The following is a 16547-nucleotide window of genomic DNA, read 5'->3' as shown; positions in this document are numbered from 1 at the left end:
TCTTTGCCATCCGATGAGCGACACAATTGGACATAGGAAAGATACGGGGAAAGATTATGCCTCCGGGACTCACCGCAGTCCGGTTAGCGGGCTGCCGGACATGTGGAAGACAAAGGGATCCGTCGTGGCCGGCTGTAGACTAGTGTAGTGTATCTGTGTCGTGGGAGTGGGGCTCCGTGCGACTGTGCGAGCACATAGTTTTATTGTTTTAGTTAAAATATGTCCAAAAATGTAACTGTTCTAGTCCGGTTTGTATGAATCCATCACGTGAATATGAAATTCGGCCATGTTGGCATGAATTTCATCCGGTTTGTTTTAAGAAAAGTTTGAAATGTATGCGTCTAGTGTTGGATGACGACCTCTCGCATCCGTATCCGCGGACTGGTCCCTTCTGTCTTTGGACGAACGCGGGGAAAAATTTACAGGTCGCGGTTGAAGATGCTCTAAGTGATCCAAAAGTCGCTAACGGTCCGACCAGGTAAAGTGGCAGCCGATTGTACAAAGTGCCTAGACACACTCGCAAACCAGCCTGGGGTTGGATAGTTATAGAGACAGTGATATCCCAGTCCACCAGGGTTCAAATCCTGGTGCTCGCATTATTGCTGAATTTATTTAAGAATTTCTGGCGATGCGCTTTCAGTGGGAGAAGACGTTCCCGTCGACGACATGGTGCACTACGGTGACTTCGCAAATCTCGTGATGATATCCTGTCTCAGTCCCTCGAAAATGCTCATAGGAGTAGGGTGTGTTATGTGCGTTTATATGGATGAGTGTATGCTTGTGTATGTATGAGCGTTTGCGTCTGTACCGTGTTAAAAAAATACTAGACACACTCAGTTTACATTTGCGTGGTTAAAAAATACTGTAATAATTTAGCGATGTTGTTTTTCGCGTGACGCAACTGGCCACCTGTCCCATAGCAGCACACCGGTGTCCCAGAACCAATTTACAAAGCCATGGCGTCGACCTACCACTACCGGCTACCATATCCTCTCCCATTGACTGCTGCACCCCCAGCGTCCGCATCCCGCTGCCGCTTCCCGATGGCCTCCAGCGCCCCCCTCGGTACGTGCTTTTCTCGCAATACTTTTCGAACCTTTAACTTGACCTAGCCAAAATTGGGATGCTACTGTGAAGCGCATGGCGTGCTAGATCAGGCAGGGTTGTTGAAATCGGGAAGGGGCGTGGGCTCGATTAGGTAGAAATGTGCTGAATTCAGCAAATCGCCAGAACTAGTTCTAGATTCCAGACCAGGAAGATCAGTTGGAACATCGCACGCAAGAAATAGCGCAATGCGCCAACGGATTCCGGGTTTAGGGGGTTCCCCGATACAATTCTCATGATAAACATTGACTAGATGCTTATTTTAATGGCTATTTAGGCTCTGTTCTTATTTTAAGGGCATGCTATCTAGCGAATGTTCCCTGGGAAGGATGGCATTTGCGAATATTTTTCGCTTGCGGGAGCATGGCAATTCTTTCAGGCGAACACGTTTCACAGCAAAATCCCTTCTTTACAGAAGTTGCCATGTGTTCCTGAAGAAATTGCCATGTGCTTTCAAAGAACTTGCAATAAAAAATGTTCGCAGATGCCATGCTTCTCAGGGAATGTTCGCTGGCTATTGGGGTCCTATTTTTAGGAGCAGATGCTTATTCACTTTAAGGGGAAGCCGTCGTCAGCACCCTTTTCAATTTAGTTCTGTTGCACATGACTCTCCACATGCACCCCTAGTTGACAGGGCGCCTGTTTTAATATAGCCTCTTTTTTCTTGTATCATTTTCCTTGATGACAGAAGGAGTATCTCATGATGCAGGGGTCACGGTGTCCACATCAGAGAGTGTTGGTCAGAATGACTTGCTGATTGTCGGGCCTGGTGTGCTTGGTCGAATCGTAGCTGAGAAATGGCGACAGGTATGAGAAGTATCTTCCTCGCTAAGTGGCTCACCTGTTATTTATAAAATATGAAGAACTTTCCTCATACCATGTTGAGCTAATGAAATGATTATTTTACTGAGAGATTTGAATTTTCCGAGCTAATGAAAGAAAACAATTTGTCATGTTCAAATCAGGTCTTGTTTCTAGTTAAAGGGCATTTGTTCCTCATAGCATGTTATCATTTCTCCGGTGGCATTGGCACTAGTAAATCCTGAAGATATTTTCGTTGAAAACCAATAACTTTCTAGTTTATTTGATATCCACCATATGTATCTTTTTTGTCTGCAAAACATGATAATTGTATGCTTATAATATATTTTGTTTTTTTCTGCTTTGTAAATATTGTAAAGATTTCAAGCATAGCTTTAATGTATCTTACAGGAGCATCCAGATTGCAAAATTTATGGCCAGACTGCAACCACAGATCATCACAGTGAACTAACTAAAATTGGGATAATTCCCTCCCTGAAGGGACCCAGAGTTGATCAGAAAGTTCCGTACGTTATTTTCTGTGCTCCTCCATATCGCACGGATGATTACCCTGGGGATCTTAGGTAAGCAAAGTGTTTGATCGTTTTTTCATCTAAGAATAAACTGGAATTTTTTTCAAATACAGTTAACTTAATGTTGCGGTATATTTGTTTTGTGTATATGATGGTACATCACGGCGGGATCTATCCTGATAACAAAACGAGCCTTCAAATCGGCATGCTTATAATGTTTGGCGACATGCATCTAGAAAATAGTTGTGTGCTTTGCAAATGTTCTGGATATAGGAAGTATATATGGTGTGTGGTTACGTATGAATATAGTTTTTTGGTCTTCATATTCATATGTTCTGAAAATACAAAAGTATCTGTTATTGTCACTAATCATACTTGTTCAGAAGGAGCTCGAGTATTTTTCAAATCTGTGTAGATGGTATGTTATTTTAGAGATGCCATATATGTCATTCGGTTGTTTTTACGAAGTCATGCATGATGTTTTCTCTTTATCTAATCCTACCCATGGAAGAAAATAGGTACACCCTCTGTAACTAAATAAAACGTCTTATATTTAGTTGCGGAGGTAGTAGTTTGGATTCATAATCCTTGTGTTATACTTCTCTCTAGGATCAACTTAAATTCAAAGAGAAACAGATGGATGGGGCATGCACTATTTGCAGGAACTGCACATGGACACACAAATTTGACTGCTTTTTTTGGAGGGTAAAAACATGGCCGAGGGTTGCTTTCGTACCTCCATCCATTTTGTTATATTGAAATTTGTTTCTGAGTTTTCCCATCCTCCCTACAGGAATTTGTGAAAACTGAAGCTTATGTTGCAAACTTAATAAACATAAATTACTGTAGGCTTAAGGTGATATATAGACCTTCAAATGATCAAGACGCTGAAAAGATTAAAGTCACATACATAGAAAGAACATTGTATTAAAATTTGGATATTTAGTAGGACGTGAGAGATAATGTTGTTAACACCATGGTCGCATGGTACTGTGGACAAATACATGAATATAATTTACACTACTAAATGGAGAAACGAGAAACTTCCTTCCCTCGTCTGTGTACCTTTATATATCAGAATTATCACAAACTGAGAAACATAAGATGGGAATAGTTCTCGACCTCTAGGAGTCTGAGCAGAGGTGTTTTTCCCATTATGTCTTTTATCACTCAAATATATGCTTTTGTAGTTGCATCTCTAGTTTGTTATATCAACATAATGCACCATTTGAGATCGTTTTATTATAAATGTGATAAGACTATGTATGAGAACTGCTAGCTTCAATAGTGATTTATACTGCAATGATAATACATGGGAGATGGAAACTACTAACACGCGCTGATAGGAGCTGGGATCCTACCAGGCCTAGCTCTTGGGTTGCAGGGGTTGAAGGGAGGGTGGCGAGGAGCTGGGCGCGAGCGGCGGCGCGACGGCGCCGTGGTTGCGCGGTGGAGGAGGAGATGGCGCAGGAGGCGGCTAGGGTTAGGGTTCCGGCTCCTAAAGGGAGCCGGGCAATAGCTATGACTTATTGATTAATTCCAAAACGTGGCCTTACAAGTGTTTATATAATCCTCGAGGTGCTAATAAAAATAAAGATAAGTTGGGCTAAGCCCCTAACTAGACGCGCCATTGGGCCTCCTCCGGCTATAAGTGACGCCGGTCATAACATCTCTCCCCGCGTGCGCAAATAGCTCGTCCTCGAGCTGGAAGTCTAAAAATGCTGGCGAAACTCCTCGAGCTGCTCCCAAGTGGCGTCCTCCTCCGGAAGGCCTTGCCACTGGTCAACAAATGCCACACACCGCGGTGCTGATGGGTCTTCAACACCTTCGCTGGGCCCGGAAGAAGACGTCCATTGGAGGTTGGACGAAGCGCCGGCGCGGCCGCCGGCGGATCACCGCGGAAAGGATTCAGCAAGCCCACATGGAAGACGTCGTGGATGCGAGCGCTGGGCGGAAGCTGAAGGCGGTATGCGACCTTGCCGATGCGTTCCACCACGGAAAACGGTCCCGCGTAGCGAGGGCCCAGCTTGCGCTTAGCGCGCGGATCCAGTGGCTGCGTGGAGTGGTGAAGGAGCCGCAACCACACCCAGTCGCCCACTGCAAACTCCGCCTCGTGGTGGTGGCCGTCGTAGTACTTCTTGGACAGCTGCTGGGCCTAGAGAAGACATTGGCGCACCTCGGCAAGGATCTCATCCATGCTGCGGAGAAGGTCGCCAGCCGCCTCCGTTCGGACCGTCCCGGGGTCAACCGGCAGGATGGGTGGTGGAGGACGACTATAGACCACTTCAAAAGGTGTGGCGCGCAGGGCAGAGTGGTAGGAGGTGTTGTAGCAGTACTCCGCCCAAGCGAGCCAGTCCACCCAAGCCTGGGGACGATCACCTGTAACACAACGCAAATACATAGCAATCACCTTGTTGACCACCTCAGATTGGCCGTCCGTCTGGGGGTGGAAGGCCCTACTCAGGCGCAGTTTCACGCCCGCCATCCGGAAGAGATCGCGCCAGACATGACCAGTGAACACCGGGTCACGGTCGCTGACGATTGAAGAGGGGAACCCGTGGAGGCGGACGATGCCGTCGAAGAAGGCACGCGCCACGGAGGAGGCGGTGTAGGGGTGGCCGAGCGCAATGAAGTGTGCATACTTGGAGAAGCGGTCGACCACCATAAGGATGACGAACGTGCCGCCCACCTTGGGAAGGCCCTCGATGAAGTCCATGGAGATGTTGGCCCGGACCTGAGAGGGCACCTCAAGGGGCTGTAGCAGCCCTGCCGGCCGCAGTGTCTCGGGTCTTGTTGCGCTGGCACGTCATGCAAGACCGCACCCAGTCTCGCACCAGCGCCCGGTCGCCGGGGATGTAGAAATCTGCTCGGAGACGGTGGAGGGTCTTCTGCACGCCCTCATGACCGGCCGAGTGGGCCAGCAGCAGGGCCTGGTGACGGAGGTCGCCGTGATCCGGCACGAAGAGCCAGCGCCCGTGCAGGAGCAGGCCATCAGCCATGCGCCACGGCTCCTCCAGGTCGCCGGCGTCGAGGCGCTGCGCATCCGAAGCGCTCGCGGTGGCCCGGCGGATGTCGTCGATGAGGGCGAAGGAGGGCCCCGAGCGGATGCAGAGGGCCGCCCCCGCGGGGTCGACGGTGTCGGTGTCGTGGTCGGCGTCGCGGCGGGACAGTGCGTCGGCCACGGTGTTGAGGCGGCCCAGACGGTACTCGATGGTGAAGTCGAAGCCAAAGAGCTTGCTGATCCACTGATGCTGCGGCACGATGGAGAGGCGCTGGTCCAACAAGAATTTGAGGCTGTAGTGATCCATGCGAATACGGAACGGCCGCCCCCAATGATACGGCCGCCAGTGACGCACAGCCTGCACCAAGCCGATAAGCTCCCTCTCATAGGCCGCGAGCTTGTGGTGGCGCGCGGTGAAGGGCCTACTGAAGAACGCAAGCGGCCCATCGCCCTGATGGAGGACTGCGCCAAACCCCACGCCTGAGGCGTCGCAATCCACCATGAACAACTTGTCGAAGTCAAGCACCTGGAGGACTGGCCCCGTCGTGAGAGCCTGCTTGAGGGTTTGGAATGCCTCGGTCGCCTCCGTATCCCAGGAGAAGGCGTCGCGGCGCAGCAGGCGCGTAAGTGGGGCCGCAATGAGGCCGAATTCCTGGATGAATTTCCGGTAGTATCCAACGAGGCCCAAGAAGCCACGGAAGGCCCGCGGTGAGCGCGGCGTTGGCCAAGCCGTGACCGCCGCGACCTTGTCGGCATCCATAGCGACGCCCGCCGCCGAGATGACGTGGCCGAGATATGCGATTGATGTCGTGCTGAACGAGCACTTCGAGCGCTTGAGGTGCAGATGGTGCGCTCGAAGCTCGTTGAAGACGATGGCCACGTGTTGCAGGTGCTCCGGCCACGATGAGCTGTAGATAAGAATGTCATCAAAGAAAACAAGCACAAACCGGCGCAAGTAGGGGCGGAGCACGTCGTTCATCAACGCTTGGAATGTTGCCGGTGTTGAAATATATTGCCCACCTCCCTCCATCAGTTCGGACTTTTGGATGAGTTGGTCGGTGCATGAATTCAATATGGTATTCGAGCCAAGAGGTCTTGAGTTCAAGACCCTGCCAACGCAGTATTAAATAAAACGATTCTGCGGCCTACATCGATCCCCGTCTAAGGACTAAAATAGCCTAGACGTGAGGGGGAGTGTTGAAATATATTGCCCACCTCCCTCCATCAGTTTGGACTTTTGGATGAGTTGGTCGGTGCATGAATTCAATAGCCGGGGCATTGGAGAGGCCAAAGGGCATCACCAAGAACTCGAAGTGGCCATGATGAGTGCGGAAGGCCGTCTTCACGACATCGTCCGGGTGCATCCGCAGCTAGTGATATCCCGAACGGAGGTCGAGCTTGGTGAAAAAGCGTGCCCCGTGTAGCTCGTTCAGGAGTTCATCCACGACGGGGATAGGAAATTTGTCCTTGGACGTCTTGGCGTTGAGAGCACGGTAGTCGATGCAGAAACGCCACGAACCGTTGGCCTTGCGCACGAGGAGCACCGGCGCGGAAAACGGTGACGTCGAGATCCGGATGATGCCCTGGGCGAGCATGACCGCACACTGCCGCTCCAGCTCGTCCTTCTGCAGACGGGGGTAGCGGTACGGCTGCACAGCGACGGGAGCGGTATCTGGCAGCAGGTGGATACGGTGGTCGTAGGGCCGGACAGGTGGCAGGCCTTGCGGAGCAGGCCCTGCGGCTCGTCGAAGAGGTCAATGTGCTGCTACAACAGGCTAGCCAACACGGGATGCTCAGCGTCGACGGCGGCCGCTGTCAACTGGGGCTGAGGGGCCGCCGGGGAGGCGCCATCGACGCCCTCCCACCGAATGCGGCGACCTAGGCGCCAGAAAATCATCATCATGGCGTCGAAGTCCCAGAGGATGGGACCCAGAGTCCGCAAGAAATCGACGCCGAGGATGAAGTCGAAGCAGCCCAAGTCGATGCTGGGGCAGGTGACGATGGGAACATGCCTAGCAATACCCTGGCAGTGGAGACGGTCACCGTTGGCCACGGTAACGCGTAACTGCTCTCCCCCGGTCGGCTGCAGCGCCGGGCGGCGCATGGTGGCCCCTGGCAGGAAGTTGTGGGTGGAGCCCGTGTCCAGGAGTGCGAGGAACCGCTCACCGTTGATCGTGACCGGCAGCAGCATAGTCTTCTCCGCCCGGATGCCCGCGAGTGCATGGAGGGAGACGACGAGGGCGTTTGCCTGGGCCGGCCCCGGCGGAATCTCGTCAGCCAATGGAGGGGCCGGGTCGCCCAGCCCGGCGACGGCGTCCTCCTCCTCAATGTAGTCTGTGGCCTCCAAGTAGAACAGGCGCGGTCAAACGTGGCCCGGGATGTAGGGCTCATCGCAGTTGTAGCACAGCCCCTGACGGCAGCGCTCGAGCTGCTCGGCCGGGGTGAGCCGACGGAAGGGGCGCGTCGTGGCCGGCGCGTTGGGCGTCGCGAGGGCCTGGGCCGGACGCCCCGGCGCTGGTGGTGTCGGTGGCGGCCGGGTGGGCTGTCGGGCGCCCCGGGACGGTGACGCCTGTTGCATGGCCACCGCGCGACGCTCGAAGGCGCGGGCATAGTACATGGCCATCTGGAGGTTCTGTGGTCCCCGCATCTCCACGTCCACGCGGATATGATCCGGCAAATCGCCAACGAAGAGCTCGGCCCGCTGGCGAGCCGTCACGCCGCGCGCGTGGCAAGCCAGGGCCTGGAAGCGGTTGGCAAGTCGTGCACCGTAGAGGTGAAGGGTAGGCGCCCAAGCTCCGCCAGCCGGCTCCCGCGTATCGGCGGCCCGAAGCGTAAGAGGCAAAGCTCGCGGAAACGCTCCCATGGGGACATGCCGCCCTCGTCCTGCTTGAGGGCGTAATACCATGTCTGTGCGGCGCCTCGGAGGTGATAGGAGGCGATCCAGGTGCGGTCGGACTCGAGCGTGCGTTGCCCCCTGAAAAACTGGTTGCGCTGATTGAGCCAGTTCAGGGGGTCCGCGGTGCCATCGTAGGTGGCGAACTCAAGCTTGGAGAAGCGCTGCGGCGTCTGGCCGTGGACGACAGAGGGGTACACCTCATCAGTGCGGAGCAGCGAGGACGACGGCGCCGAGTAGGTGGGCATCAGAGGGCCACCCTGGAACAGGGGCCCGTCGACGCCGGCATAGGGGTCGGCGGAGCCCGAGGGCCCGCCGAACTGGATGGACGAGGGCGGCACTGGCGGGGGCAGCACGTGCGGCTGTCCGGAGGCCGTCGTGTAGACCGGCTCGAGGGACCTGGCGTGCCAGGCCGGTAGCGGTGATGGCGATGGAGGGAACCGGACCTGGTGGATGGGCACCCCCTGAGCCGTTGTTGGGGCTCCCTGGGTCGAGGTTGTCGTCGGCGGCGGCTGCAGCTGCTGGTGCGGCAGCGCTACGGTGGGAGCGACGGAGGGCTGTTGCTGCATGGTGGAGGCGCCGATGTGCGCCGCGGGTGGCGGCTGCCACAGGCAGCAGCTGCGCTGCGGAGGCGAAGGGGTCGCCGAGGGGGGCGGCTGCCACGGCGGCGGCGCGGTGGCGAAGGGCCCAGGCGGCTGCGGCCCGCATGGGCTCGCGAGGAAGGTGCGGATGCCCGCGACCGCCTGGGTGAGGTCCTGGAGGGCCGCCGTCATCTCCTCCGGGGGTGGCAATCGGCGGCGTCCAGGCGGCGGAGGCCATTGAGCTCGACAAGGACGGTGCCCCAGTCGCGGAGGTGGCTGGCGGCGGAAGGGTGGCGGTGGGAAGAGGTGTAGACATGACCGATCCCGAGACAGCTGATACCAGATTGATAGGAGCTGGGATCCTACCAGGCCTAGCTCTTAGGTTGTAGGGGTGGAAGGGAGGGTGGCGAGGAGCTGGGCGCGAGCGGCGGCGCGACGGCGCCGTGGTCGTGCGGTGGAGGAGGAGGAGATGGCGCAGTAGGCGGCTAGGGTTAGGGTTCCGGCTCCTGAAGGGAGCCGGGCAATAGTTATGACTTATTGCTTAATTCCAAAACGTGGCCTTACAAGTGTTTATATAATCCTCGAGGTGCTAATAAAAATAAAGATAAGTTGGGCTAAGCCCCTAACTAGACGCGCCATTTGGCCTCCTCCGGCTATAAGTGACGCCGGTCATAACACGCGCACTAGGCATTCTTATTTCCCATTGATTGCCAGGATACTCGGAGTGATCAATGATATTTTTGTACATATTAATACATAGCCAAGACTAATTATTGATGCGAATGCAATAATATTATTACAATAAAACATGACATGCACTTGCATGCATCTTTGTTGAGCAAACACCAAATAGTATATGAAGGACATGTACAATATCTTATTTCAGAAAAAATGTGCAGAGTTGCTGCATCAAACTGGAGTGGGGAAGGCTCTTTCCTGTTTACATCAAGTACTGCCGTGTATGACTGCAATGACAATGGATTTTGTGGCGAGGTATAAGTTTAAATCTAATCTAAACTGCTTATTGTAAAGAATCAAAGTTTTCTTATCTGTTTATTCTTTTTTTGTAAGGAAAATATTGCAGTAAATGATAAACTAGTCGTTAAGTAAGCTGAAGTTTGTCGAAAGCTTTACTTGTGATGCTCTGGAATTACCTCCTACTATCTTGATTTTATTTGACCTTGATTTTCCATTTCACTTTTGTAGGATTCTCCTTGTGTGCCGATTGGTATGAGTCCTCGGACTGACGTCCTCCTAAAAGCAGAAAATGTCGTCCTCGAGGCAGGAGGCTGTGCCCTGAGGCTAGCAGGGCTTTATATATCCTCACAATGAGACTACTTTTTATTCCAAACAACAAGCATTGTTAAACATAATTTTTTCCAAACTCTTATACATCAGAGTGAAGAGAACCAGTGCAGTTTGTTTCCTTGATTTACCACACAAAAAGGATCAAGGTCCTCATGTTTTCTGGTTGTCAAAAGGAACTGTAGATGCACGACCAGATCTCATAATCAGTATGATCCATTATGAAGTAAGATCTTCTACTTGTTTATTAAATGATAGGATAGTCGCTAGATGAGTTTGTTGCAGTTAGATTGTTTCAACATATCTCAACCCAACCCATATTTGATCAAACGCCATCCTTGCCCAATTTCATTCCTCTTTACAATTTAAATAAATGCTCAGAATGGTATCCATGCTTATCATTCTGTTGACATAATTAAATTCTATCAAGACCGTCTGTTCTGTTGATCACATGTGGGTGCAATGGTATATCAGGGATATGTTTTTTATCATCTACTTGTGCTATTTGCAGGATGCTGCTTCGCTTGGAATTGCCATCATGAAGAGGAGACTTCGCGGGCGTGTCTTTGTGGGCTGTGACAACCAACCTCTGTCCAGGTCACTACAACCTTCATTTTTTTTCAGCTCGCCGCCTGCTCATCTAAGTTCAGTTTTGCTCTGCCTTGCAAGTGTGTTGAGATGAGTTTGGGAGCTTTGCAGGCAAGAAATAATGGACCGTGTTAACAGGAGCGGGAAATTTGATGGCAAGTTTGAGGGCTTCACAGGTTAGTTGTTCAGTCTAGCTGTTTTTCTTGGGGGGTTTATAGCACACACGATTACAAAGTCTGCATCTTCCTTGGCTTCAGGTACAGACGGTCCATTGGGGAAGAGGATGGATAATTCCAAAACTCGGGCTGAGATCGGCTGGGAGCCCAAATATCCTAGTTTCACAGAATTCCTTGGTCTCAGCAATTGACATCTTGCCAGCTGCAACATCCCTCTGATTCCATATGTAAATCAATACCGATTTGATAGCAGATACAATCTGCATTATGAATTTCTTCGACAGTTGTCCTAAAGTTCCTCCTCCTTATGTTAGTGTAAGCATGAGTAGGTACCTCCAAAGTTATCTGGACTCTTTGATCGGTATTAAGTTCAATACAAATATAGATCCAAGCAAAGGGAAGATGTTCATCTCGTATGATAATTTGTCTGAACCTGTACGCAATATCAAGCCTATAGTGTCTCTCCCGTGGATCCCACCTAGTCCTGGGTGGGTCAATTGAACACTGATGGCTCATTTGCTATAGATGGGATGGCAGGTGCAAGTATGGTTCTAAGAGGTGCCGATGGATCCATCATTTTTTTTCAGCTTGCAGGGAGCTGAGATCTTGTCGGGATGCGCTTGAGGCGGAGCTTTGTGCGTGTATGAAAGGACTCTTGTTTGCTACTCGGAGAAGTGACCTCCCTACAGTGATTGAGATGGATTCGATGGTGGCAGTCTCTATGATTCAAAATCATGAAATTGATAGATCTGTTTATTCCTCGCCTGTGATGGAAATTAGACATCTTAGAGGTCTTCAACATACTTGTATTACTCATATTAACCGTACGGAGAATAAGGTTAGCGACAACTTGGCTGGTTTTGCTAGAGTAGAGAGAAGGACAATGACTTGGGTTGGATCAGGTCCCCTGGAAGCAGTAGAACACTACCTTTGAGTAATGCAAGTTTTGTTTTGCAAAAATCTTTTTTTTCTAATAATAAAGCACGGATTGACTCCGTGGGTTCACCGTCACAATACGCTTCTTCCCGTGAATTTACGTTTTCAGTTTAAATTTAAAACATATACGCGAGGTGGTACTAAAGATTGATTTATTATAACACATATGCCCGTGCGTTGCAACGGGGTAATAAAGATTGACATTATTCTACTGGCAAACTCAATCACAATACCTGTATGAATTTCATAGAAATTTTGTTAAAAAAATTCTAGCTAAGTCAACCATATAACACCCATTTGTGAAAAATTTCCAGCTAGGTCGACCATGCATATAATACACACATCTTGATCTTTTATCAAAACCACAGAGGTAAGTAAATTCCTATAACTGTAGATAAAACTACAATATATCCACCTAGATGAAATTGTATTACATCAATTTGTGCACACTCATTGCTCCAAAAAGATTGAGATGTAGTTACCTAACAGAAGTTGACTTCCAACATGAATTCAGTCAATTACTTGGTATCACCTATACATACAAAAAGAGAAAAGGTCATCAGTCATTTTCCTACATCTTTATATGCCTTAATTTGGATCAATATCCAACCATGAACAATCCTTGTCTCAACCTCATTCTATATTTAATTTAGACCTACAAAAAGCAGCTAGTTTAAGAAAAATACACACTATACTATAAGGTCAGGTAAGTGACGTGTAGTTTTATGTGCATGATATTTTATGAAATTCAACCAGCTAAGGATTAAAAAAAATATGTCTTTTGTTCCGAGCAATCGCAACAATCTACACTGGAATTAGTTAATACTGTGCACCTTCTGTATTTCTGCTGAATCCCGTTGGTCATGGTCATGTACGCATAGAAATCCATAAAACGGAGCACAGGATTGGCAATGTTGTTAATCAGGTGATCAATATGCCCCTTTTGATTTTTGCCGACCCCCATTTGCTCGTATATGGATGCAGGCACATCCATCCAGTTTCTTGCCTACGGTTAATAGAACTCAGAATTCTAACATGCATAGTTCCTCTCCTTGTGCACTGAATAGCATCATGGGACGTTGCTGATGACTGTAGTTAGTGCAACGGCAGCGCTGCCCTGGTGATGCAAGGTGAAGCATATGTGGTCTGCTGTACATAATCCTAATTTATTTTTCTGGAAATCCCAATTGAGCGATCAAGCCTAGAGCAGTCAATGTGTGCACGCATGTAGAATTGGAACAATCGATCTGGCATGTAGAATTGGAATCCATCAACGCATATGCTGCCGAACAACTGACGGATCAACATGGAAGAAACTGCACAGGTATATATATGTCCTAGACTTCCACGGAATTCTTTGCTTGAAAGACTGCAAAGGGAAGCTTTTGGTCTTCAGTCATCATGGATCACACTGGATTTATTGGATTAGCAGTACGCCTTGTTGACTGTGTAATTGGACATATCAGGGAGGGATTAATTGTCATCACCTGTTGGCATGCGGCATGATCTTTTTCAGAGAAAGTTTCTTCGCTTTGCCTGGCTGCCTCCCTCTTTTGTGGAGCAGTAGTACGAAGCTAGCATCAGCCTCCAGGGGATAGAGAGCGAGCCAATAGATCAAAACAACACCGCTGCAGCAGAGGTGGAAAAACGATGGTGCCTTGGCCGCCACCCACCGATCTGATCTCATCAAAACTGAATTGTTAGACCTGTCCAAATTCCTAACCGCCACCTCTTCCTGATTCATATGGAACTATGGATACCTGATCTGAGCACACATCGGCAACCTGCAGGTCTCCCCTCTGAATCTGATCCGAGCAATCGACGTGCAGGTATAGCGCGGCCCTTTTTGGCGCTGGCTGCTTACTCGCCGTCTGACTTCACCGACGCCCTCTCTGGCTGCTACTCGCTGTCCCGAGGCTCTCGTTGCTTGCGTTTGATCCACACTGGAGAAAACAAACAGGAGGCGGCGGCGCCTGCGAGCGGGCCAATAGAGGAGAGGGTTGTCGTCGCCCCCCAGTGTTGCGAGCTGCTGCAAGCCGCGGACCGTGGAGGAAGTTGGCGGCGCTGCCGTGAGCTGTGCTGCTGCAAGGCTGATGACAAGCTGGCTTGCACGACGACGCGACACTGCAGGACCGAAGGAGGACGAACCCCATACAAAAACGATGAACAAATAAAATCTTCTCTACGTGAGGAGATTGAACCCCACAGGCATACCAGTTTTTATTACTCATTATTAGGAGAAAGGTGACTCTGCCGGAGTCCGGACACCTCATGGGTGCACGAAGTAGTTTGTGTTAGAGATGGTTTCGGGTGCAGGAAGGATTAGATCAAAAAGTGGAAAGATTGGATGGAAGAGGAAGGAGAATAGGTTGGATCAAAGATGAGGAAGGAAACCTGATCCGCTGCGGAACTGCATCGATGTGCTATCGGGGACGTCTCGTGCAGAAAGAAAGAAGCAAAGTAGAGAGGAAGTAGCAGATCGATCGATGATAGAAGAAGGAGACTCGGTCTGGTGGTTAACGCATCAAGTTTTTTATAGGAGAAGGAAGGCCCAACCCAATTTGGAAAGCGACCGACGGCCCAACTATCTTTAACGCAATCAATCTTTCCCTAATAATAAATCAATCTTCAGTACCACCTCGCGTATATGTTTTAAATTTAAACTGAAAGCGTAAATTCACGGGAAGAAGCGTATTGTGACGGTGAACCCACAGAGTCAATCCGTGCTTTATTATTACTAGCACACATGCCCGTGCGTTGCAACGGGAGAGAGAAAAATAAATTTTGCTATGGATCAGCTCTCAAACACGTACTACTAACAATACATGCTGAGTGTGCAACCCGACCACTGGCATATTGCGGCTCACTGATCTGAACTCGTAAGGATAAGCCTAACAAAATGACACGGAAAGATCATGCCAGAACGACATTCTGATGGCCACATCAAAAACGCATGTGCTTCACTGAGGAGCGAATACCAATTTTCATGAAGCAGGCTCGGCCATATTATTGAGACGCACATCATAGCTCGGGGCTTGACTGATTTTGGACTGGCCAAACAATCTGGTGTTGGCGGAGGTCACAGCCATCCCCTTCACTATCCAGTTCTTTGGATCTTTTGTGACCTTGACGCGGGTGAGTATGGTGGCTAGGGGTGGCAGAGATAATCTTATACTTGTGCATGATAAAGTCTTTGCTAAGCTCATCGTGTCAAGGTAGAAGGTGAGGTTATACCACTTATACTTGATGTCCACCTCAACCGTCGCCGTCGAGGTGCACCAGAGTGACGATCGCAAAGTATTCTGCCCCTGCCAGTTGCCACCTTGACTATGCAATTTTAATGGTACCCAAGGAAGAATACTTCGTCAGTGTTGTCAAGATCTTGCTTTTGTCCCCTCGCAAAAAAAAAAGATCTTGCTTTTGTAGGAGCTCCCATGGCAATATGCTTCTTGAGGCGTCGGCAATGAGACGTGAGCATGCTGTTTGGGGAGGTTGCACACACGGGGAGGAGGAACTACCCAAACCGACATTCATAATTTAATGTTACTATTCTTTTGCTTGAAGCAATTGGAGATAAAAAGATAAAATTGGTTGTATTTTAAATACAAATGATCTGGCAATTCATCTTTTTTGCTTGCAGATGTTTTTGTTATAATGTGGAATTGTATGATATGTTAATCATAATAGAAAAGAGAAACTGAAAGGCAAACTCTATCGAAAAGATATGGTCGACTGTTTGTTTTACTTTTGTTTCAGGATATGGGTGCGTGTGCATCCCATTAATATGTGGATAACTCATAACAAAATGAATAACTCACATGTGCATCTCTCAGAGCACGCGGCAGAACCTGGCGCCGCCTCGCCTGCGAGCTTGCAACACCCGTCCCTACTACGTGTTGCATTTTGCATTATGTACACCATCTCATGGCAGACTTCACGAAGCTTGCTCCCATACAAGAATAGCCGTTGCACAAGCCTACGCACGCGTCGGACTCACACAAACTCCACATCTCCATAGTACAACACATAATGCCCGCACGGACACTTAAGTGACAAGCGAAAGGAGGACACGTGCATGGGCGCATGGCGAAGAGCGGCCGGCACGGAGGAGTGGGGTCGCACCGCTGACATGCAAAGGATGAGCCCGGAGGAGGTACAGGCGGCGGGGGTGTAGGAGTCCAGCCAGCCAGCCGCGGTGGCATCCCACGGAGGTCCTGCACCAGCGAGGTGGCCGCCTGCTGTACGGGCTTGGGACGATGGTGCGGATGGGGTTCGGCATGCATTATCAGTGTCATCAGCTATCTAGAGCTCTACCAAAATCCTGAAAGGCACGACCCAGCACTACGGACACAGAGGTCGCCGACGTGGACGTCGGACACGGCAGTGGCCCATGGGAGATCCTGCACCAGCGAGGTGGTCGATTGCCGCTCGGGGCCGGGACGATGCCGCTGATGGGGTTCAACATCATTGTCGTCATCGGCTATTTGGTGATGTATCACTATCAGAAGGCAAGGCCCGGCACTACATATAGCCACGGAGGTTGCCAATGTCGTTGTCTGGCACGGCGACCCTGCCATCGGCCTCCTGGCCGTCTAACTGAAATATTTCTTCAAGGGCCTTGCTATCAAG

General features: G+C 50.3%; 1 protein-coding gene across 4 annotated transcripts; it reads left to right on the top strand.

Moving 5' to 3' along the window:
* The first annotated feature begins 878 nt into the window (after nt 1–878).
* LOC123096522 (uncharacterized) lies at nt 879–11378 on the top strand. 4 transcript variants are annotated; one of them, XM_044518267.1, is made up of 10 exons: nt 879–1065; nt 1814–1911; nt 2317–2489; nt 3048–3143; nt 9813–9906; nt 10120–10230; nt 10355–10444; nt 10730–10815; nt 10918–10982; nt 11064–11378. In XM_044518267.1, exons 1-10 carry the CDS (start codon nt 957–959, stop codon nt 11171–11173), a joined length of 1032 nt encoding a protein of 343 aa, XP_044374202.1. In that variant the 5' UTR covers nt 879–956; the 3' UTR covers nt 11174–11378. The 4 variants fall into 4 exon arrangements, with proteins under 4 accessions (XP_044374202.1, XP_044374204.1, XP_044374201.1 ...); XM_044518266.1 differs by having other exon boundaries at nt 910–1065; nt 1793–1911; XM_044518269.1 differs by lacking the exon at nt 3048–3143.
* Nucleotides 11379–16547: the final 5169 nt, after the last annotated feature.

This window comes from Triticum aestivum, chromosome 4D, assembly GCF_018294505.1.
Source record: "Triticum aestivum cultivar Chinese Spring chromosome 4D, IWGSC CS RefSeq v2.1, whole genome shotgun sequence".
Lineage (NCBI taxonomy): Eukaryota > Viridiplantae > Streptophyta > Magnoliopsida > Poales > Poaceae > Triticum > Triticum aestivum.
Note: the sequence above shows the minus strand (reverse complement) of the source record. Positions and strands in the feature narration are given on the sequence as shown.